General features: G+C 40.7%; 1 protein-coding gene across 3 annotated transcripts in view; it reads left to right on the forward strand.

The window, feature by feature from the left end:
- haus8 (HAUS augmin like complex subunit 8) overlaps nt 1-25,054 on the forward strand; it is a 40,426-nt gene that overhangs the window by 1,739 nt on the left and 13,633 nt on the right. For 2 of the 3 annotated variants that reach the window (XM_068016146.1, XM_068016148.1), the window contains exons 2-11: nt 3,158-3,345; nt 6,489-6,519; nt 7,976-8,181; nt 10,685-10,715; nt 13,171-13,208; nt 13,687-13,754; nt 15,396-15,429; nt 16,119-16,217; nt 17,493-17,551; nt 24,272-24,349. In XM_068016146.1, the coding sequence (XP_067872247.1) occupies nt 3,158-3,345; nt 6,489-6,519; nt 7,976-8,181; nt 10,685-10,715; nt 13,171-13,208; nt 13,687-13,754; nt 15,396-15,429; nt 16,119-16,217; nt 17,493-17,551; nt 24,272-24,349 (832 nt within the window). The remainder of the gene's footprint in view (nt 1-3,157; nt 3,346-6,488; nt 6,520-7,975; nt 8,182-10,684; nt 10,716-13,170; nt 13,209-13,686; nt 13,755-15,395; nt 15,430-16,118; nt 16,218-17,492; nt 17,552-24,271; nt 24,350-25,054) is intronic. The other variant, XM_068016147.1, reaches the window with a different exon arrangement.

A 25,054-nucleotide genomic window follows, 5' to 3' on the forward strand; every position in this document is an offset into this window, starting at 1 on the left:
TTAATTGAAAGGCTTAAATACAGAAAGTGCTGGTAATATGCCATAGATCTGGCAGCATCTGTGGAGCAAGAAACTGAGTAAGCATTTCAAGTTGATAAACCAGGGTTCTGATGGAGGGTCACCGATGTTGCTTTACCTGAGTATTTCCAGCACTTTCTGTTCTTATCTCTGATTTCCAGCATCAGCAATTTTTCTATAGTAATTGAAAGGCTTAATGAGTTCTTTCATTTATCAAGAGACCTGATTCTGAAGGACTTTAATAAGACAAAACTATTTACACAGATTGTGTTACTAATTTGATGCCACATGAAAGACTAAAAGAAGAAAGGGTGAAGTCAGGAAAATTTTTTTATGTACGGGGCGGTTAGAATGTCAAATATTCTGAGAAATTGTAAACTGTGCAGGGGCTGGGATTAAATCTGGCAAAGGTGGCAGCTGTGCCATCTGTCCTGTAAAATTCAGCAGCCTGATTAAACCTGCTGGCAAGTGCAGTATCTGGTCCAAAACTGAGAGGTGTGACGGTAGCAGTCAGTCAGATGGATGGCACTATGAGGTTTAGGCAATTAGCGGGGCTACTGGTTATGGCATTCTAGGATTCATTATGTGTAATTCTAGTATTCTAATGGTGTTTTAAAGATTTAAATTGCTTTATAAACAGGTGACCTTGGTAATCTTATTGACGGAAGTGGCACAGGAACCTGTTGAATGAATACTCCATGAGTGAAAGATGCTGCATTATTTAAATGCTGAAGTGCTCGTGTGTTCCTCCCCTCCCTGAAAGGAGGGAAAGTTGATGAATGAAATTGTGTGCTTATTTTGTATGCAGGACAGTTTTTGCAGTGGAATGTATTTTATTACTGAATGCAAACTATTTCTCCTCATTACTAATAATGCATTTGGCAATTATATGGCAATAATGGATAGGACCTAAATATCGAATAGTTACTGTTTGAAAAATATTTTGTACCACGTTGAAGCTGAGATGGTGTGACTCTGCACATGAAGACCTAACAGGCTGGAGCATTGGCCACAACAGCTAAAATCTTTGTGAAACAGGCAGAAGAATAAAAAGTAAAATTTGCATTTATATAGTATCTTTAACATGGAAAAACATCCCAAGACACGTCACAGAAGTGTTAGCAAACAAAATTGACACCAAGCCATGTAAGGAGATGTTTGGACGTGAGCAAAGCTTGGTAAAAGAGTAGTAAAAAAAAGTTTTAAGGTGTATCTAAAGGAGAAAGAGAGGATGGTGGAAGCGAGAGATGGAGAGGTTTAGGAAAGGAATTCAAGAGCTCGGAGTCCAGATGACTGATTGGAGCAATTAAAAATCAAGCATGCGCAAGAGACCTGAATTGGAGAAATGCAGAGTGCTTGAAGAGTTACAGGGCTGGAAGAAGTTGGGTACACATGGGTGAGGCTGTGGAGGAATTTAAAACAAGGTAGAGAGTTTTAAAATTGAGGCGTTCCTGGACCAACAGTCCATGTTGGTCAGTGAGCATCGGGATGATGAATGAATGGGACTTGGTGCGAGTTAGGACACAGGCAACAGACTTTTGGATGAGCTCCAGTTTAAGCAGGGTGGAAGATGGGAGGCTGGCCAGGAGAGCATTGGAATAGTTCTCCCACCATTACTGTCCCTTTTCTGCCAGCACATGCAAGTACACCATGTTTTTGGACCAAGTTCAGTCTGCTAATGTGACTATGACTGACCCAAAGCTACTATTATATAGTTGCTGTGAGTTATATGACCAAATATCTGTAAGAGAAGGCAAGAGGACATTATTGCAATGCCAATTATGTTTAATTGGGCATATGCATTACACAATGCATTGAGCACATTCAACATTCTCATCAGTTCACACATTTTGAAATTGTTGCTTGCTTGAAATCTCAACTTTTTCCTTTTTTATAAATGACATTTGCTGAGTTGCATCCTAGCCTTTGTGCTCTGAGCTCTTGGAAGTGTAAAAGCACACAAGTGACTTTTTGTGCAGCATGGTTTAAGAAAGATAATCAGGAATATGCATTAATATGTATCAAATGTAGATGTATATTTAAATAATTGCACTTTAAATATATTTTAGTACGGTGGATGAAATTCCTTCAGCTATTTGGCAGCTGTGTGGGTTTATGCTGAAGCAGTGTGAATTCACTGCAGTATGTCCTTTTGTCACTAGAGGAAGTCATAGCATTTATGTAGTTCATTGTGGACCTCTAGTGGCACAGAAAAGGCATTGAAGTTGGAAAGCCATCCTGTAGCACCTGCTTAGTCAAATTCTTCTGATTTTGATAGAGATTGAATTTCTGTCATTACATTCTGCCAAAAGAATGTAACCAGCCAACCTGTACTTCAAGTTCCAAATAGTAATCTATAGGGGAAGTGCAAAATCTGAACATCAGTTTAATATCTGAGCAGAGGAAGTGACTTTTATTTGCTAACTGGTTGTGCAGTTACAGTGATATTTTAATCACTGGCAGTCTGTACCTTCTAGTTAAGTAAGGCACAGTCCCATGGAACTGAAACTTAATTCTTCAAGGATCGTCACCATTTGAACCAATGGTAAATGTTTGAAAATGAACAAATAGAGATGTGGAGTCTTCTGAAGTCTCAATGTTACTTCAGTTTCTATCCATGCTCACTCTTTTTCCTCCCCCCCCCCCCCCCCCCCCCCCATTGCTCAGTAACACCTCCAGTAGTTTCAAGGCCTGTTCTGTAGCTTGAGCCAGTTGTTTGTGATGCCGCTTTGCTGAGGAATCTCCATGATCAATGCCTATTGGGAGTTTTCTATAAATATGTATACATACTAACTGAAAGGTGGATTTTTATTTTTAAGCCTGCAGCCATTGAGTTGTTTGCTGCCAACTAACTGATGTAAGCTTTTTTTAAAAAAAAAGCATTGCCAGTCTTTGTGTACGCTAAGTAACTGCAGTACTCAACAATGGTGGTTAAATACTTTCTTTTGGGAAGTGGAATTGTGCTTTTGCATAGATTCGACCTTTCCATGCCTCCGCCAGACCAAAAAAGGTCTCCTTTAAAATCGAGAGGCCAGCATTGCTGCTTGTATTACCTTAGACTAAGTTCATGCAAAACCGTGCTGCCCTAACCATCACCATGTACTATATCTTGACTTTTGTGACTTGATTGTTTTAAAAGGGTCTCTAAAAGATCAGCAAACCTGACTACCAGTAAGCATTTGAGATCTGAGACGGAACCAAAGTCGTCCTGCAATACGTCAGTGCAATCTTCTCAACAGAAAACAATGCAGGTTGCATCAGAGCAGTTGTTCATCAAGCCTACTACACCAAGTCTTAAGCGGAGAGATTCATTTGGACAACGTAAATGTAAGTGATAGCATGCTTTTCCCATTCCCCTGATTCCCAGTTTCTTCTGTCCCCTCCTGAGTCAGTGGCTTGCACTGTGATATAGTTGATTGGGTCCTGGCAGCCTTCTGATGCATACCTGCCAAGTTGCTGCTGTTTGTGTGAACCTTGATAGTGAATATTACCTGGCTTTTCGACAATGAAGAGCATTTCAGTTGAGTAATATCCAGTTCTTGATCAATGCTTATTCATAATTCTCTACACATTTACTTTACAGTAGGGTTCAGAAGCGGGAGCCTGGCTGAATCTTAACCCCGCAGCCCCACCCCCAAAAAACCCTAGCCCAGGGGTGCTGTGACAAATTGTACTCCTGCCCTAGATGAGGATATTTCTTTCAGCGCAGACGCAGGGACTGAAGCTGTTATCTTTCTAGCCTCTGTACCACATTGAGAAGTGCATTAAATCGCTGAGTTGGGTACAGCATTTTTTTTTTTTGCCTTGTGGATTACATTGGGGCTGCTTCTGCAGCAATCACTTACTTAACAGGCAAGGACGGAGGAAGCCAGTGGAATATGTCCCCTGCACCAGCTCAAATGAAATATTTTCTGAGCTCTCTAAGGCAACTGTCTCAAATATTAACTTCTCAAGGAATGCATTGGTGGATTGTGCTTTGTTTATACATTTTTTAAGATCTTATTACTCCATGTCAAGTGAGAAATGCTCAAAGCACTTGTATTCCTTTTTTGAACAAAAGCATATCATCTTGATATCCTAGCTCGGAACTTCTCCCATGCCCTTGCACTTTTGTCATTAAGGGATAGCATGTAGTTTTAAGTTTTTGCAAACTGTATATTCAGAATTGTTTTACATTAAATTCTCTTACTTGCTTTTGTATCAATTACTTAACACAAACCAGAATGCTCCCACTTTTAAGTGCTAAATCAGTGGCACACCAGAAGTTCCCCAAAATGTGGCCCCAAGTAACCTGACCCAACTTCCTCACCTCCATGCAGAATACTGATTTTTGGGTTTATTTGGTACATTCCTTTCATTTATTATGTGCAAATATTTCATGTTTTTTTTTCTCCTGTAACATCTTCCTTCATTTGCTCCTCACCCCCCAATTTCTTTTATACTTGGCTTTCCTGCTCTGCTTTCTCCACAATCAGTTATATAATGCCTCCTGTCTGCCGTAGTTCTTATTTGGCTACCAACCATCCTATTGGGCATGTGGGCATAATTCACTTAGAATTTACACATCAAACAGTAGATTTTGGTGGTGAGAGGTGTTTTTAAAAAAAAAAAATAAGCTTAAGATGGAATGAGCATATGGGCACCTGCACTGTTCTTCTAACTTGATATGAAAAGTGTGAAATTGAGCTTTAAGCAGCAGCTCACATTCTGGCTAACACCATCACAGCTTCAATTCCTGAAGATCTGCAATGAAAATTACACAAGGCTTGGAGCATCTCTTTGTGAAAAGTTCCAAATCTTTGTGCTTATTGCAGCAACATAGCTGTTGACTATTCATTCGTTCATACCATTCCTTTACTGCACCGTAGCTTAAAAATCTGTAAGCTAGCTGATCTCTGCCAAGGCAGTAGTTGGATGTTAGTTGAACTCTGCAGCCTTGGACTATGAGGGAGGGGGGCAATCAACCAGGGTTCCTACTCTTTATTTGCTGATCAATGATCCAGCTGCAGCTTGACCAAACTCTCATTCTAGCCTCAAGTATGAAGATTAGCTACATGGATCAGGTACTGGTGACTGCCTGTATTTATGGAATCAGTCGAGCACTTGCACCTTCAGGGAAGCATATTGAAATTAGAAGTGTTATCTGTCAATGGAGATGAGAACTGAGACTTATGTTCTATGAATGATTAAATTTTTATTGATGCGTGCCTCTGCCTCAGTTTGGGAGCTTTCTGTGCTATCTTCAAGAAATCGGTCCAATATGCGCACTTCAATTGCTGCCGGCTATTGAACTGTAACTATGACTAATAGGTTCAATAACATTGTAAATCTGCAGCAACAGCCCCGATTTACAACTTCAGCAACCTACGTGTACTAGCATCAATGGATCATTCAGCTGATAAAACAGTACTGAGAAAAAGCTGCTGACTCTGGGGAAATGTCACTCACTTTTTAATATTAGATGGTAGAACAATCTGATGCAGTTACAGGCACATGAACAGCGCTCTCAGCACCTAGTACCTCAACTGACTGCACAAAAAAGGCAAAAGAATTTCATCTGGGATGACAAGGGGCATGTACATCCAGCTCGTGATGTAATGCGTACTCCAACAATGCAGCTTCAGTAATGGGTGAAGACAAATAAAAATCTAGGGGGTAATTTTGAGAACCTTTTAGATTGAAAACATATATGTATCTATTTTCTTTAAAATATCTAATGAATGTCGACCACATCTTGTCAAACTCGTGTAGGCGTGACAGGTTCGCTTCTGCAAAGGTCATTAGTGAGCTGGTGGATTTTTATGATTGCTTTTGTGTAAGTTGAACTCTGACCTCTGGGTTCCTAATCCAGTACTGTAATCATTAGGTATATGCTTCATTGCTGTACTGGAAGCATATAGGGGTGGAGTGGGGAAGGCACTGAATTTGAAGCAGACTACAAACCAATCCCAATATGGAGCCTCCTGACCTGAGGAAAACTGGCTGGGTATTCTGCATTCAATGGAAGTGCTCCAGTGCTCACTGATATCATCGAGTGGTGTAACAATGAGAAGGAGATCTACCTAGATCTTATGAAGTAAACATTTGACAATTTATGATGAGATTTCTTATAGGGGAGCATTTTTTAATCACTTGAGACTTGCCTTGTCTGTCTTAATCTGTCATCTTTATTGAAAGAATGAAGCGCTAGACATCAAAACTATGGAAGAAAATTGTAACAGCAGTCATGATATATAAAATTGTGCTTTGGTATTCAGTGCTGAAGTTGTAGAGTGTAATCATTTGAGGAATTCTAACAATTTTCCAGAATTGTATGTGTATCTCTCTCCAGTGCTTGCGTTATATTTTACTGTGTCTAATTATCAATCCAGTTTGAAATCTGATTTTTTTTGATCTGGTTTTTTATGTATTTCTGAAAAAAAAATTGAATATGGAATGAACCAGTGTAATTGTGATTTATTAAATTACAGCTTTAAACGAGGATTCAAATGGATCTGGCACGTAAGTATTATAGTCCCATTGTTTCTTTCATTGGATGCATATTTAGTATACAAAATAATTCTTTCAACTGTATTGTATTGCAAATGATCTTTGTTGTGAAATGTAGAAAGCCAGAGCTGCCACTGTTGAGAAACAAAAGATAGAAGGGATAAAATTACTGGAACTAAGTTTCATTGCTGATCTCCAACTTCTAGTCTGATTTCTAAAGCATTTCACTCATTGGATTGATCTCACTGCGCATGAGTTTCATCCAAGTGAGTATAAAACTTGTCCAGATGGCCATCTGTACATGTGCCTTGTGGTGTAAATATGGATTTTGGTTATTCTGGAGAGTGAGCACTACAACTCTAATATTAGGGGCAGTACTAATGGTTACACGGTTAGTGGAGCAGTATGAAACATTGCATTAATTTACATCACAAATGTAGTGCACAATATTAATACATTGGTTTCAGTAGAATTGTTCTAGTGTATTAGTAAATAAACCCACTGACAACACTGATTTTGTTAAATATTAAATATGTTTGTATAATACTATAATTGTCACTGAATTTTTCACATGCATTCTATTAAGAATACCCATGTCCAAACAACTTCCACCTTTTTCACCAGATGTTGCTTCCATGACCACTTGCTTTTTAAAGTTGAGCTGATTTTTGTCATTTGTATTTACAAATTACATTTTATCTTCAATTACAATATAATTGAAACTGAGGAAATTAGCCTTTTAAAAGCTATTTGTGGAGTTTTGAGAACAAAACTGCTGAAAGGGCTACCAAATGTTGCAAATTCAAAAATATCTAGTAAAAATATAATGGCTTCCTGCTCATTTGTAGGAAAATAGTTAATTTGTATCTCGGATGTTAAGTATATTGCTGTTTTCCTGATTTGTCAGACCTCCGACTCGAACTAGTCAATACTCAGTTTTATTGAATCCTAGCTTACTGGAGTGGGGGTGTGGTGGGGGGAGGCTTGGGTTGTTTTGTGGGGGAGAGGGTGCAAGGGAGGGAGTTCAGCAATAGGGGATTTACAATTGGCTTCAGTGTATCTGGGTTAGGGAGAGGAAAATCATCTCAGATTTCCACTCCTGATAGCTGTCCATCAAAGTCTCTTCCTGCTGGAAGTACACATGTCTCGACAACAGGTGAGGATGGGATTGACCTTGACTGATGTAATTTGTGATGGAGTAGCTTGCTAGTACTCACTGTTCAGATTTGCCTATAAAATGGTGTCTTGCCTGAGGCACGAGAGCATGACCAAGCTGTATTGCAAGAGTAAATGCCTTCTGGAGAGAAGGGGGAAAATTGGTGAAGAGGAAGGAAAAAAAAAAATTGTTGCTTCAGGTGCAACTGCTTCCAATCAAGTCACCTGTTGGAGCTCCTGGATACATGTATTATTTGATACAAGGAAGGTTTGGCAGACTTAACTTAAATCCAAGATCTTTTTTTCTTTCCAGATTGCTTAAGAGTTCAAAGAGTGTGCCTAATCTGAATGATTCACTATATTTGGCCACCACACCTAAGTCACCCTTGCCTGCAGTACCTTGTCAGAGACCGGCTCCGACACATACTCCAACAAGGCAGCGATTGAACCAGTGTGAAGCATTCCAACATGTTACACCAAAACCACGTGTTTCTTCTCAAAACGCATCTCACAAGAAGTGTAAGTGTTACAATTCAGGGTACTACCCGGTCTTTTCTCTTGTGCAGTCTGCAAAAGTCTAAAGGCAAGAATGTGCTTTCTATGTTGACCTTGTATGTAGCACTCTTTCACCTCTAATCCAGAAGGTCACAGATTCAAGCCCCATTCCACAGACTTGAGCACATAATCTAGTCAAGTACTGAGGGAATCCCTCAACCAATACGGCTGAAATCAATTATCTGCTTATTTATCTGATTTCTACCGTGTGCAACTTGGCTGTTGCATTTCCTTACAATACAACAGTACCATTTCAGAGGTACTTTGTTGGCTTTGAAGCATCTTTAGGGTGTAGAAGACACTATATAAATGTTCATTAGTTTAATTCTCTGAATTACTTTTAAAACTTTTTTCTTAAAAGGGGGTAGAAATTTGTCTCTGGCAATAGTACAAAATGGGTGGTATCTGATCAGCCACCTGTTATGTGCAACCCTTGATGTTTAATTCCATTGACTGCATTTATTGTATTGCCTCCTACGTTAACTTGTTAAGCATTATCACTAGTTGATATTTCCATCCTTGCTATCACTGGGTGGAAATCAAGAAACTTTTGTATTTTCTTTCAGAATTCCTAAAAAGGTTTGCTAGTGATAATCCATATTATACTGGACTGGCAATCCAGTAATCTAGCTCAAATCCTATTGTGGGAAGTTGTGAAATTGAATTCAGTAAATTTGGTTATTTATGGACGAGTAATAGAAAAAATTATCATGTAAAATGTTGGATTGTTTTTGAGTGATTTATTAATGTCCTCCTTCAGGGTAGGAAACCTGTCACCCCTTAACTTGGTCAGATCTGCACATGTCTTCAGTACCACACCATGGGCCTTTTAATGCTCTCTGAACTGGCCTAGCCAGCCCCTCAGTTGCAAAAAATATTCCCTTTATCATCAAGAAGTCCTTCCACATCTTCTGAAGGAGGTGGGGGCACAATAAATGTGGTCTTGGCTATGTTGACCACATCCTGAGAATAATACCAGAAAGCAGTGTGGGAGGGATTCAGTGTGGGGATGGGGAGGGGGTTGGTGCAAGAAAAAAGGCTACATAACTTCAGCAGATGCCATGATGTAATCTCACACAGAAAAGTTATTTTTCATCCCAAAGCAGTTCCAAACTGTTCTCCCTCATTCAGAAGTTCCTGCCTGAATTTTTTTTTTATTCATTCATGGGATGTGGGCACAACTGGCTATGCCAGCATTTATTGCCCATCCCTAATTGCCCTTGAGAAGGTGGTGGTGAGCTGCCTTCTTGAACTGCTGCAGTCCATGTGAGGTAGGTGCACCCACAGTGCTGTTGGGAAGGGAGTTCAGGATTTTGAGCCAGCGACAGTGAAGGAATGGCGATATAGTTCCAAGTCAGGATGTTGTGACTTGGATGGGAACTTGCAGGTGGTGGTGTTCCCATGCATCTGCTGCTCTTGTCCTTCGAGGTGGTAGAGGTCGCAGGTTTGGAAGGTGCTGTCTAAGGAGCCTTGGTGCATTGCTGCAGTGCATCTTGTAGATGGTACACACTGCTGCCAATGTGTGTCGGTGGTGGAGGGAGTGAATGTTTGTGGATGGTGTGCCAATCAAGCGGGCTGCTTTGTCCTGGATGGTGTCGAGCTTCCTGAGTGTTGGAACTGCATCCATCCAGGCAAGTGGAGAGTATTCCATCACACTCCTGACTTGTGCCTTGTAGATGGTGGACAGGCTTTGGGGAGTCAGGAGGTGAGTTACTCGCTGCAGGATTCCTAGCCTCTGACCTGCTCTTGTAGCCACGGTATTTATATGGCTACTCCAGTTCAGTTTTTGGACGATGGTAGCCCCCAGGATGTTGATAGTGGGGCATTCAGCAATGGTAATGCCATTGAATGTCAAGGGGAGATGGTTAGATTCTCTCTTGAATGAAGATGGTCATTGGCTGGCACTTGTGTGACGCAAATGTTAGTTGCCACTTATCAGCCCAAGCCTGGATATTGTCCAGGCCTTGCTGCATTTCTACACAGACTGCTTCAGTATTTGAGGAGTCGCGAACGGTGCTGAAAATTTGTGCAATCATCAGCGAACATCCCCACTTCTGACCTTATGATTGCAGGAAGGTCATTGATGAAGCAGCTGAAGATGGTTGGGCCTAAGACACTACCCTGCGGAACTCCTGCAGCGATGTCCTGGAGCTCGGATGATTGACCTCCAACAACCACAGAATCTTGTTGATCTCCTTCAGATAATATGGTGCTGGCACTATTAAAGTTTGCTTTGTAAGTTATAGCAAGTTTTCATGACCTGAAACACAGGTGCAACTCGGTGCAGTCGTGTTTAAAGGAGCTGAATGTAAAAGTTGCATGTTGCACCAGTGACTGTTTCACTAGTCAGTTTGTCGGATTTTACTGAGGATACTGATTCAGCCTTTGGTGTATTTAGAGCCTGCTGCTTTCCTTTTTAACAGCAGGAGAAATGCAGTATGTTAATATGTTCCTATTTTCTTTGCAGTATATAAAGAAGAAAACAAAGGATCAGATCTGTAAGTATTCAAAGTGATGTCTGGTTTCTCTAGTGCCACCTGCTTGTTAAATTGGATGTTGAGTCAGTTGTTAAGAATATTTCTTGGATGCATGATGAGGCCTTTGCTTCTTGAAGCCAGCTGCATCAAGTTTATATCGTTAAAATTAGGGGTGTAATGGACAGGTTTCCTCATGTGTTGACAATTGGCACCTGTACAAACTATTTGAAATGTAATGCAAGAAGCTGCAATATAATTTGCAGGTATAAGGGGAACTGCACGTTTTAAGAATGTTTAGAAAAGAGGAGAATGTAAAGAAAATACTGCTCCCAAAATTTAGCTGCCTTCCCTGAAATGATTGGTACTTTTACCAATTGGTCTTTTAACCACCACAAAAACAGCATGCTGGCCTAGTGCATACCAGTACATACAACTGTTACATTATTTCATGTATAGAAACGAAGCCCAGAAATTTGCAACTTTTGCTTTGTCACATTGACTATAAGTGGTTTAATCAGCAATCGACTCCTGAGTGCATACTGTTTTTGAATTTGCACTTGGCTTTGTGTTTCGCTGTTCTTGCAGTTCTCTGAATTCACTGCTAAGATGACAGTCTTACTGGCATATTTTATGAGGCTTCTGTGAGTAAGAAAAATAATTTCATAAATCAATCTTTCAAACGATGCCACATTTTGCCCTTGTCAAACAGTGAGGTGATTGTTTGTTGGGGTGGGGTGGAACTTTCCTTTTCTTTTGCACTAGCACTAAGTATACCTAAGTAGGAATACTTGGATATTTTGGTACAGCTTGCTTCTCTTTTCCCTGCCCCCCAATCACTTGTCAGTAAGCCATGTCTATTTCTGACAATGGCTAACCATGTCATCAGTCAATCACTTTTGTTCCCATTCTCCTTCAACACCACATGCGCTCCCCCACAAATGATTAGCTTTTGTCTGTATGCTTTCTGTTGCCTGCAGACTAATGTGATTGGCTGAACTAATTAGCCCCATTAACTTGTTTTAAAAGAAACATAACGATACAAAGTTAGGTGGAAAAGTAGGTTGTGAGGAGGATGTTAAGAGGTTGCAGCGACATAGACAGATTGGGTGAGTGGGCAAGAACGTGACAGTTGGGATACAAGGTGACAAAACATGAAGTGCTCCATTTTGGTGGAAAAACAAGAAGGCAGAATGTTTTTTGTTTGACGAGACTGAGAAATGTTTGTATTCAGAGGGACCTGGCTGAATCACAGAAAGTTAACATGTAGAAAAAAGCAATGAGGAAGGCAAGTGGTATGTTAGCTTTTGTTATGAAGGGTTTGGAGTGGATGAGTAAACAAGTCTTAGTACAATTATACAGTGCATTAGTGAGGCCACCCTTGGAGTACTGTGCAGTTTTGGTCTCCTTACCTGAGGAAGGACATACTTGCCCTTGCAGGAGTGCAACAATGGTTCACTAGACTGGTTTCTGGGTTGAGGGGATTGTCCTAATGAGAGATTGAGTAGACTAAACCTATGTTCCCTGGAGTTTAAAAGAATGAGAGGTGATCTAACAAACTTATAAAATTCTTAAGGGGCTTGACAAGATAATTGCTAAGAGAAATTTGCCCCTGGCTGGAGGATCTAGAATAAGGGGTCAGCCATTTAGGACTGATGAGGAGAAATCATCTGGCCCCTTGAGTATCCTGATTTTAATTGCTCCATTGTTCAGCTCTGGAGTTCCCTCCCTAAACTGCCTCTTTACCTCTTTTTTTTTTTCTTCCTTTGAGAAGCTCCTTAAAAGGCCAAAGAGGTAGGTTTTAGGCATCTGCCCTCATCCCGCCTTATGTGGCTTGGTGTCTCATTTTGTTTTATAATGCTCCTGTGGAGTGGCTTGGGATATTTTGGTACATTAAAGGTGCTATATCTGTTGTTTACCTGTGATTTCCATGAAATAAAGCAATGCTGTTTAATTCTATTTCATTCTTATACATAAAAAGCAAAACCTTTGAAATAATAAATGCTGAATTCTGATGAAAGAGGCACTGTAACCAACCTATCAAATGTCAGTTGTGCTGTCATAGTGGTACCATTGACAGCAATTTCATAGGACAAATTTGAGCCAATGTTGCTTATTTTTTTTTTTCTGTTGCTCTAAGTTCATCTGCACAATGACTGCCTCGACTTGTAACTGCCCTAGGATTGCCCTCTTCGCCCAATACTGTGCAGCTCAAACTGCTCTCTAGATGCAGCACAAGTTTGAAAACAAAATCTGTAATTCTATTGCTGGGTATTTTGTCTCCACTTTGGTTGGCATCAAATGGTTTCACATAAATACCATGATGCTTTACTGAAATTTTAGTGATAGCACTGTGCATTTCTAGACTTTTTAATCCTTTATTTAAGTGCCACTGTATCGTTAATCTTGAAAGAATTCTCCTTTTTCATCAAGTCAGCAGTTCAGGTTTTGATGACTCAACCTTGTTTTTTTTTTCCAGAGCATCTTCAATGGAGGAATATATTGGGAAGCCAAAAGGTAAGAGGAAGATTTGTTTTGTGGCAAACTGTGGACAAGTTCTTCGTGTGTCTTCGACCATCCATGAAAATGTGAAATATCCATTAATAACTTTAAATAGACCTTTCCATGTTGTCTGAATTTTAGATATTGTAGCCAGAAGGAGTAGATTAGAGTTTATGGAGGGCTGTAATTTTCAGGTTAAACTCTGCATTTGTCTATGTGGCATTGTGCTGAGATGATGTAGGTTGTTTGGGTGAAGTTAGCTGCCTCTCCAGGGGAAGATGAAAAAAGGAGGGGCTTGAGATTTGGTCTTGCAGCTTTTAGAAGCAGTACTCCAATCATGTACCCTTCTCAGCTATGCATTATTATATTACCCACATCTATTGTGAAGCTTGTATTTTTTTTTTTTACAAATTTCCTATTTGGTTTCAATAAAAATATATTGCTGCAGTGAAATTGAATTTTTGGTACACTTTTCCACGCTGTCTTTCTCTAGCAGGGGCTCGAATAGTACCATCTCGATTTCGAGAAGCTGCAGCCATGAAAAAGAAAGTGGTCAGTAGGGTAAGAGGTGGCATCTTCCTTTCTAATTGGTTCTAACGTTGGGTATGTAAAACACAAACCTGCATTTATTTTGCTAACCAGATTAAAGCACTTAAACTAAGTATAGCTATTCGTTCCGAGGGAGGGTGATGGGTTAGTAGCTAGCTTTTTTTGGAGGGGGATAGGGAGAGCCTAGTCATGCCCCCCTTTCATGGTCTGTGGATGGACGGTCTAATTTGGATCTGATTCCACTGGAGATGATGCTGGCCTAAGAATGCTTAGTAAGTAATTATTGCTTTTAGTGAGGCCTGACATAAAGGTACCTTTCTTCACCCTTTTTTCTTCTTGCTCTTCCATTGGAAGCCTTCAGCTGCCTAGGCTCTAAGATCTGGAATTCCCTCCCTAAAGCTCTCGGTCTCTTTTATCTCCCTTTCCTCCTTTTTAAGACGTTCCATAAAACCTGCCTCTGACCAAGCTTTTCGGCATCTGCCCTAATAGCACCTTATGTAACTTGGTGTCAAATTTTGCTTTATAACAGTCCTGTGAAGTGCCTTGGGATATTTTAATACTTCAAAGGTGCTGTTAAATATTTGCTGCTTCCACTCCCCAGCAATGTTGCATCCATCTTCATAGATGTCAACAATAGGCTTCCAAAAGGGAGTCTGATAATTTTGTATGGAGACCTTAAGTAATTTAGATGGAAGGACCTTATTTATCCTCGTACTTGGATACCAGGTTCCCATCTTTGAGGCTGTCCTAGAGAAGGAGTATTTTCTTCTTAATAACTTACATGCATTTGCAGGATCAGTGGTAATTTTATTTTGTGTCGCATTTATTAGATGAGAGATGTGCTTTTTCTTTAAGCCACAGTTAGGCAGTTCTGATCCCAAGTTCAGTGGTTCACATCTGCTCTAAAGTTTGCCCATTTGAAGGTGCATAAACGCAATAGTATATTGTCATCTGATGCAGAGCTGAAATAAAACTCAAGTATCTTGAGGAAACTGCTTTTGGTGATGCTTTGCAGTCATAATGTCACCACAACACTGCCAAGGAAATCCCCACAAGCTGAGATCAGGTTGTGGAGGTATCAGAAGTGAACTCTGAATTGATTCACTGAGGTCCAGTGATTGTAATGTGAATGCATCCTGACTTAACCATTGTGTAACTTATAGATTTGGTAAAGCAAGGACTTGATGTGTGGGTTACTAGATGAGGCTGTGCTGTGCCGATGATCATGGTCTAAAATTTGATATCTGGTCTCTGCTGCACTAGCTGAACTCAGTTGGGATACTGTCAGGGTGCTGCAATTGGTCTCTGCGTTTCAGAGCTGTGGAAGAGAAAAATCATCTTTACCCCACTTCACCACCTTTTTGGGTTGTGATCACTATCCAGTGATCCTTTTGTGGAAAGTACATATGTGTAGATTAATATGTGAAGAATGGTCACTGACAAGTTGCTGCAGGGTAACTGATAAGTGTGGAACTGTTACCCAACAATGAGTCAGAATCTCTGGTAAAGAGACAAAGGTGGCAGCAAAAAGAAGGAATTCAAATTTATTCCCAAATTTACCAATGTATCATTAGAACGTGTTGGGAAAAGGGACTGCTGAGTGTTTCCTTGAAGTGCTGGGCTAACCTAAACTGTTTTATTTTTAATTAATAGGGTCATGAGAAAATTTCAGAACCTGGGCTAAAAAGTAAGTGGCTGTAACCAACCGATCAATAATTCAAACAATCACCCAGCAAAAAAACACCTTCAAGGTCAAGGGTACTATTCAGAACTAGATTTTCTTGTTTGACCTCTTCAATTATTTTTTTTTATATTTGTTTGTGGGGTTTCTGTATTATATCTACTTTTTAATGTTAATCTTTATTTTTCTACACTAACCTGCACGAAGCACAAACACTGGACAGAGAATTTTAAACGCTCATTGGTTCAAGCTTACACGAACCACTAGAAATATTGGAGACAACCTCCTTCTTCCCTGCACCAATTCCCAACTTTTCCATTCCATTTATGCTTCATTCCTTTTGCAAGCACTCTGCGCCAGCAGGTACTGTTTACTTTTATTAACCTTTTTGAGCCGCACCCAAGCTCATTCAGCTTCCTGCTGACTAATTTGCAGCTATTCAGACTTGCAGCTGATTGACACTTAACTGTTACTGACTGGCACATTCCATTAACTAGTTTGCAGTTTGTTTTGCAGTTTTTAAAGTTCTAAATTCAAAACGTTAAACTAATTTTCAGTTTGAGATATGCTCATTCAACACTTAAAGAATTCCCATTCTCCATCTGAAGCCCCAATAATTGTTTACTTGGAGATGAAGTGCTGTGCCTAATAACATTGAGTGATGTATGTTGATGTGTCCTTGCTTATATCAACAGGACTAAACATAAAGAAAAAGTGTTCGGATCTGCATTCTACAGGGCTTGAGGAAAGTGCGCTTATGCCATCTCTAAACTGGGATTTGTCAGCTATGAAATGTAAGTTTTTTTTTTTTTTGTTTTTTTTTTTGTTTTTTTTACTCCCTTCTGTGCACACCAGGATTCTTTCCTTTCCAGGTTACCTCTATAAATATTTTGTGAGATGGGAGTTGACAAAAAATCTCAACATAGAAGAACCTGTTTAAAATGTGTAACATTTGGCATTGAACTGTTTGAAAATTGTCTGAGGTACTGACTTCAACTTGCCTGTTTTTTCATGTCAAAGTCAAATAGCCTAATTATAGGAAAGTAAGAGTTCCTAGCATAGTATTTTAGATGCCTTTTATCGCTGGCACCAACATGTACTGGGTAAAGGCTTACTCCTAAGTATGCCTCAGCATCTCTTCCTCTGTGCATGCAGGTAAGCTATATAAATTGTTATAAAAGCAAAATACTGCAGATGCTGGAAATCTGAAATAAAAACAAGAAATGCTAGAAATACTCAGGTCTGGCAGCATCTGTGGAGAGAGAAGCAGAGTTAACGTTTCAGGTCAGTGACCCTTCATAAAGTAATCCTTTACACAGTACATGTTGGTGTCAGTGAATAAAGGCATCTAAAATACTATGCTAGGAACTCTCTTACTTTCCTATAATTAGGCTATTTGACCTGAAACGTTAACTCTGCTGCTCTCTCCACAGATGCTGCCAGACCTGCTGAGTATTTCCAGCATTTCTTGTTATTTTGTATAAACTGTTCATTAGCTGTAGCAAAGCCTGGTGTCCTGTGATGGCTCAGCTGGCTAAGAAAGTGAATGACTGAACAATGCAGATGAGCAGCCTCTCAACCTCAGCCTGTATTGTCTGTGAAGCATTAATCAAGGTGGCAAGTAGGGTGCCACAATTGGCCTCAACAACCCTTGGTTTTAGACAAGAAAACTGGTCAGGCTTCTTGCTCCTGGTCACATTTCAGTGACCACTGGTGAAAGTGAGGATGGGATTGGGATCAGCTGTGATGTATCACTTTCTTGAATACCCTGTCAACAGTCACGGTCTGTTTATCCATCAAGAATGGCCACTTAAGTGCTCTGCTAGACAACTGAAATATGCCTGGTTTGTATTGCTCAGCTACTCATTTGTTGCAACAATGCTGCAGAAACTAATGTGTGTAAAGTGAACCCAATGTTGGTATCAACATAGAAAGGATGATGGTGAGCTGTTATGGTGTAGCTTTTATTGAGAATTAAATAAAAAGGCCTTTTTGAAAATTGCCTTTTGAGTTGTTGCTGATGCAGTAAAAAAAAAAAATTCAGAATTATTGCCCATTTCTGATTTCAGCTGAATATTCTGCAATCGAAGTGCCGGAATGTATTACCTCCGTTCTGGAACCTACTCTAGTAAGAAACTGTACATTTTATTTAATGAAAACCGTGTTGTCATTGAGCTTACTTAGACTATTCATATCAATACATTGTTGGAAAAAATTCACACCTGCACCAATATGTACTTCAATGTTGCTGTTTTAGGTGGTCTCTTAGTTCCTCCCTGCATTGTTCCCAGCACTACTAACTTTAGTGATTAAACCTGTAACTGCCAGTTCTTCACCTTTTTAAAAAGTTGAAAGTTCTCTAGATGTAAACCAGGTTTGAAAGCAAAAAAAGTTGCAATGGTTTCCACAGTAAGTGGACTATTATGCTTTACTACAATGCTACTGGCTGAGTCTGATGTCTCTTTATATACCTGATAACCTCTGTGGCTCGTTTTTATTATCACACTAGTTCAGTGCCTTGGGAGGTTTTGCTAGATTAAATGTACAATATAAATGTAAGTTGTTGCCAATAAGATGATTATACTTTGGGCATGCAACCAGAAATGTAACACCTGAGTATTCATTGTTGCAGACAAAGTGAGCTGATACTAGTCGTAAGATGCTTTATTTTTCAAAACCTATATTGCTCCTGCTCATCTTGTTGGGTATGAAACTGATGAGCTCAATCTATGCTTTTGGTTTGAAGCTCATCCTATCTAATCCTCTTAGTTAATATCTTCATTATTATCAAAAGCTTCTATGATACTGAATTGGGATGAATATTGAGGATGGGGTGGGGGTGACATGCAGAACTGGACTATAACAGTTTGACTTGCTCAACATTGTTGATTAAAACCCAGACTTTAACTATTTAGACTTAATAAATTAAAGTTTTAGTATGAGAAAAGTATGGTCTCTAACATTAAGACCGCAGTGGACCTATCTGAACATTTTTTGTACCGTATTACAGAAGTTGTGATGCTGTTGTCCTTGTTTTTTGTAACCTACAAACAGTTGCCTGCTTTTTCAAGTAACTTCCCTGACTTTATTCCTCTCCTTCCAATAGGGGATTAGTTGACCTATGGACCATTTCTATAGACAAAAGCAGGGTTGTGCTTTTGCCTTGGGTTGTCTTTGCTGCTGAGATAGCATTCCACCTGACAACTAACCTATGATTAATTTGGTTACCCCTTTTCGACACCGTTCCTTGGGCAATCTGATGATCTCATCTGAGTGGCTTTTATCCATGTTTGAGCTTTGACTACAAAGTTTGTTTTGTTAGCAGGCTATTTGACTGCGAAGAGCATTACACGGAAGCCTCATCTGGCATTTGTACATGTGCACTTTCAGAAGTTCCTTTATAACCATGAGTAGGAACCCTAGCCTTTCTTTCTATCCCCTTCTACTCCTCCTTTCACAGAGGGTTCCAGCAGCTGGTTGTAGAATCCTTCGCCTGCCACCGCTATCCCCCAATCACACCACTGCTGAGGAGTTTTTCATTCTGTGGCTGCTGGCAGGGGTGTGAAATGTTTACTGTAAATGCCAACATTATGGCTGCTACTCCATGAATACTCCAGAATTATTATTCTACACAATTAAGTTGTTGATTGAAAGCTCTAGATAAAAGAATATCTTGTTAATGTTCAGTACAATAAGAACTGGGTTCATTTCAAGTCTAGTTTTTAGTCAAGAATGTTGAAATGGGTCAGTCTGTAGACCAGTTCTAAGTGGTTTGAGGTGATGGATTTGGCTTTGCGTTGAATGAAGCCAGCTAAAGTGAACTAAATAGGGTGGATCCACTTCTGGGGGAGGGTTCACACAGTGCAATATAACTGCATCCTTCTGCAAAGCCAACTTTTTCTAAAATATAACTCTGGGAATTTTTAAAACCAGCGAGATTTAAAATTTGGAATGTTAACAGGAATAATTCCTTCTATCTATCATTAAAATATAATTGGCATTTGGATAATTGTCAATGGCAAAAACTCATTGATCCTGGTTTAGGGTGTGATGTGAGAGCTGGCAGTGTAAATCTAGACCTGCATGACACTGTACATGTGCTAGTCTAATATGGATACCAGAGCATGATTGGCCTCTTAGCTGTTAAGTTAGAAACTTGCTTTAAATGGCCAATAGAAATTCTTGTTAAAATCCAATATGTCTTAGACTGACTGGCTCGCATTGTCTACAAGCCCTGCTTTTTGTTGGTGTGACCTTGATAAGATTGTAAATGGCAGCTATTCATCTCTGAGAATTAAGCTTAATTTTTAAAAGATATGGGAATGCAGCATCAGGTGGAAATTTTGTTGTGCTATGCACTTTTATCGCTTTATGCTTCTAATTGACGAAGTTGGCACTTGTACAAGTGCCAGTCACCCTCCAGTACCTCACCCATTCTTGACCCCAGATGGTGAACATTAACCAAACTGAGAATGTTAACCAAACATTGCTTTCCAATTACACTCAATGTGGAGTCGGAAACCTTGGCTTATTTTCCCCAACCACTTCATCCCCATAATAGGATGCTGAGTTAACTGGAGTGCACTAACTGCAGTCAAACTTGAAATCAGCTCAAATAGTAAATCTAACCTGTGAATGTTTTTGGTATGAAACACTGTTGTATGTTGCTGTACTCGATTGATGTGTTAAGAGGCAGGTTTATTGAGTACTAATCTTGGATCAGTGATAGAACTTTTGTCTGAGTCAAAAGTGGTGGGTTCAAGTCCCACTCCAGAGACTTAACCTAAATTTTTGTGCTCAACATTCCAGTGCAGTACTAAGGAGTGCTGCACTGGTGGAGGTGCCGTCTTTCAGATGAGACGTTAAACTGGGGACCCATCTGCCTAAAATATTTTAAAAACTGAATGCTGGAAATACTCAGCAGGTCTAGCAGCATCTGTGGAGAGAGAAACAGTTAACATTTCAGGTCTGTGATCATTCATCAGACTCATCTAAAGGTCTGCAAAGGAAACCTGGCCGGACCCGGAAGTGCAACCCGACCCAACCCAAACCCGACACATGTCGGGTCCCGTCGGGGTTGGGCCGAGTAGCAGGCCTGTACATCAGTACGTGGGAAACGGCCGGCTACCTGACCCGACCCCAACGGGACCCGATGTGTCTGGTTCGGGTCGGGTCGTACTTCTGGGTCCGGCATTCGGGCTCGGTCGGGTTTCCTTTGCAGACCTTTACCTCACATACAAGACTATCCAACAGGGCATTGCAGTGCTTTAGACTCCTCTGCCTTCTCAGGTGGAGATAAAAGATCCCATGGAACTATTGGAAGAGTAGGGAAGTTCTCCCTGGTGTCCTGGCCAATATTTATTCCTCACCAAGATCACTAAGAACAGATTACTCGGTTATTATCTCATTGCTGTTTGTGGGAACTTGCTGTATGCAAATTTGCTGCCATGTTTTCCTACATTACAACAGTGCTGGAATAATTTTGAATCCACGCTTCAAAAAGTACATCATTGACTGTAAACTGCTTTGGGACGTCCTGTGCCTACAACACTGGACTATATACGAGCTGAACAGCAGAAGCAGCATGCTATGGACAGATCTAAGCGCACTCGCATCTGACAAATTAGATCAAAGCTCTGCAGTCTGTCATATCCAGTCGTAAATGATTAAACTTTTATAGCGGAGGGAGCAGGCTTGATGAACATCCCCATCCTCACTGATGGTGAAGCCAGCATGAGTCCAAAAGACAAGGCTGAAGCATTTACAGCCGTCTTCAAGAAGTATCGAGTAGCTAATTCATCTCTGCCATCTCCTGAGGTCCCACCATCGCAGAAGTTAGTCTTCAGCCAATTAAATTTGGTCCATGTGATTTCAAGATACAGCAAAGGCTTTGAGCTCTGACAGCATCCTGGCTATAGTGCTGAAGACTTGTTCTTCAGAACTAGCTGCTCCTATAGCCAGGCTTTCTGTACAGCTACAACACTGGCATTTACCCAACAATGTAAAAATTACTCAGGTATGGCCTGTCCACAAAAAGCAGCACAAATCCAATCTGGCCAGTTACCACCCCATCAGTCTACTTTCAATCAGCAAAGTGGGTGTTGTCAGCAGTGCTATCAAATGGCACTCTCTTACTAATAACCTGCTCACCAGTGCTCCATTTGGGTTGTGCCAAGATCCAGACTTTGTTGCAGCCTTGTCCCAAACATAGACAAAGAACTGAATTCAAGAAGTGAGGTGAGAGTGATTGCCCTTGACATTGAGGTAGCATTTGATTTGAGTGTGGTATCGAGGAGTCCTGTTAAAATTGCAGTCAATGGGAATCGGGGGAGGGAAAACTCTCTCTCCTCTGCCTCGAGGCGCACCTAATACAAAGGACGATGGTTGTGGTTGTTGGAGGTCAATCATCTTAGCCCCAGGACATTGCGAGAGGAGTTCCTCAGGACAGTGTCTTAGGCCCAACCATCTTCAGCTGCTTCATCAATGATCTTCCCTCCAAAATAAGGTCAGAAGTGAGGATGTTCATGGATTGCACAGTGTTCAGTACCATTCCCAACCCCTCAGATACTGAAGCAGTTCATGTCTGCATATAGAAAGACCTGAAAAACATTCAGGCTTGGGCTGATAAGTGACCGGTAACATTTGTACCACACGAGTGCCAAGCAATGATCATCAACAACAGAGCATCTAGCCACCTCCCATTGATGTTCAGTGACATGTAGTTACTGAATCTCCCATCAACATCCTGGGGGTTGCCATTGACCAGAAACTTAACTAGACCAGCCACATAAATACTGTGGCTACAAGAGCAGGTCAGAGGCTTTGTATTCTTCAGCAAATAGCTTACCTCCTGACTCCAAAGCCTTTCCACCATCTGCAAAGTATAAGTCACGAGTGATGGAATCCTGTTCACTTGCCTGGGTGAGTGCAGTTCCCATAACACTTTTTTTAAAAAGACTCAAAACCATCTAGGCAAAGCAGCCAGCTTGATTGGCACCCCATCCACCACAAGGCCACCGTGGTTGCTGTGTTTGCCATCTACAAGACGCACTGCAGAAACTCATCAGGGCTTCAACAGTACCTTCCGAACCCATGACCTTTACCACCTAGAAGAACTGGTGCAGCAGGCTGCACCACCTGCAAGTTCTCCAAGTGTCTCCATACTGAAATGTTAATATAGTGCCAATCCTTCATTGTTGCTTAGTCAAGATCCTGGCTCTACAACAGCAACTTGTATTTATAGTGTCTTTAATGGAATAAAATGTCACTGGGCAGAGGAGCATGATACAAAATATGACAGAGCCACATAAGGTATTGGTTCAGATGACAAAGCTTGGCCAGAATTAGTTGAGTGTTAAGAGGAAAGCGAGACTAATAGGTGTAGGGAAGGAATTCTGCAGCTTGGTGCCTCAGCAAGTGAAGGTCCGATCACCAATGGGGGAGCGATTAAAATCGGGGATGCTTAAAAGGCCAGAATTAAATGTGAACTGATGATCTGAGGGTTGTGGGCTGGAGGAGGTTATAAAGATAGGGAGTGGCAAGACCATGAACAGTTTGAAAACAAGGATGTGAATTTTAAAATCAAGCTGTTGTTCACCTGGAGCCTGTGTAGGCCAGTGAGCAGAGGGCTGATAGGTGAATGGGACTTAGTGCGAGTTTAGACACTGGCAGCAGAATTTTGGGTGACTTCAAGTTTACAGAGGGTAGAATGTGGGAGACAAGCCAGGAGTGCATTGGAATAGTCAAGTCTAAAGGTAACAAAGTCGTACATAAAGGTTTCAGCAGATGAACTGAGATGGGGTGAAGTCAGGCGATGTAATGGAGATGAAAATAGGTGGTCTTCGTGATGGCGTGAATATGTGGTCGGAAGCTCATGATGGGGTCAAACATGACACTAAGATTGGGAACAATCTGGTTTAGTCTCAGACAGTTGCCAGGGAGAGGGATGTAATTGATAGCTGGGAAACTGAGTTTGGACTGGGCACCAAAGACAATGTTTTAGACTTTCCAATATTTAATTGGAGGAAATTTATTTATTTTATATTTATTTATTTAGAGATAGCACTGAAACAGGACCTTCGGCCCACCGAGTCTGTGCTGACCAACAACCACCCATTTATACTAACCCTACAGTAATCCCATATTCCCTACCACCTACCTACACTAGAGGCAATTTACAATGGCCCATTTACCTATCAACCTGCAAGTCTTTGGCTGTGGGAGGAAACCGGAGCACCCGGCGAAAACCCACGCAGTCACAGGGAGAACGTGCAAACTCCACGCAGGCAGTACCCAGAATTGAACCCGTGTCCCTGGAGCTGTGAGGCTGCGGTGCTAACCACTATGCCACTGTGCTGCCCCTTGCGCCACTGTGCCGCCCCTCCAGCACATGATGGACAGTCTGATAAAACAACAGTGGAGGAACTATCTACCTAACAGCATTGTTGGTGCACTTGCACCACAAGGGTTGCAATGGTTCAAGAAGGTGGCTCACTGCCACCTACTTGAGGGCAAGTAAGGATTGGCAAAAATTCTGGCCATAGCAGCGATGTCCACATCCCAAGAATGAATAAAAGGAAAAAAATTCAGGAAAGTGCTATATTAATTCCGGTCAGCCTGCCTTTCTCTAATCTTTATTTTAAAAATTATTAAATAGTCTGAATTGCCTTGACAAAGTAGGACTTTGAAGGTTTACTATTTAAAAATATGTACAGAAAGTTTAAGATTGAAGCGCCTATAGTGCTTATGTTTCTTTAGATGGCTAGTGCTTTAACCCTGAGTGTTTGTTTTAGTTTGACTCATCCAGATATCATTTACATTTTTTTTTTAACTCATTTCTTTTATGTAGTGTCCTTCGCTATCCGAAGAAGATGCAGTTGAAGTGCATAATTTTGATGCATTGCTCTACTCCTACTTGGCCTGTACGGTGAGATATGATTGCACTAACATTTGTTTTTCTCGGTTATGTCCCTCTCCCTTACAACAGAAAGTAGTAGAAGTGTATAGTTGCGTGGGTCTGAGAAAGAAAGATAAATATTCTAATATAGGCCCTACCTGAAAGGTCAATTTGTCTTCCTCACACATGTTCTTGACCTTTTTCTCTTCAGCAAAGCTGACTCACTTTACTTCAGAGCTGTCTTGATCTTTGTTTCCATTTCATTCTTTGCCTCACCGGCACTTTTAACAAAAACCTTTTTCTTCCTTTTGATGTGGTAACAACGAAAAGCTTCAATGACTCTTTGCTCCCTCTTCCCCATTACTTTCTTCTGACCCCAAATGATACATCCTCCGCAAAAGCCTCAGAATCATTCCATTGCATCTCCAACTCGATGAATATCGATCTATACATGATGCTGAGTTCTTCTGTTACCTTCCCCTCCACACCTGCTGTTTTAGCCAGGAAGCTTCCTCCTGCACAGGGGATTCTTTCTTGTCTTTTTAGAATTTCTGTTTCACTTGGACCCTTCTGGCTTCTTGCCCCTCTTTCCATTGTAAAATGCAGGTCTGACCAGCCTGGTCAGTTTCTCCTCATTCACTTCAGTATATTTTTCTCTGAATTGCAGCACTCTTCTCTTGGGTCAAAACCTGACACCATTATCAAACCTGCTGACAAGCATCAAACCAGCACTTC

Source organism: Heterodontus francisci, chromosome 36 (genome assembly GCF_036365525.1).
Source record: "Heterodontus francisci isolate sHetFra1 chromosome 36, sHetFra1.hap1, whole genome shotgun sequence".
In the NCBI taxonomy this organism is placed as follows: Eukaryota; Metazoa; Chordata; class Chondrichthyes; order Heterodontiformes; family Heterodontidae; genus Heterodontus; species Heterodontus francisci.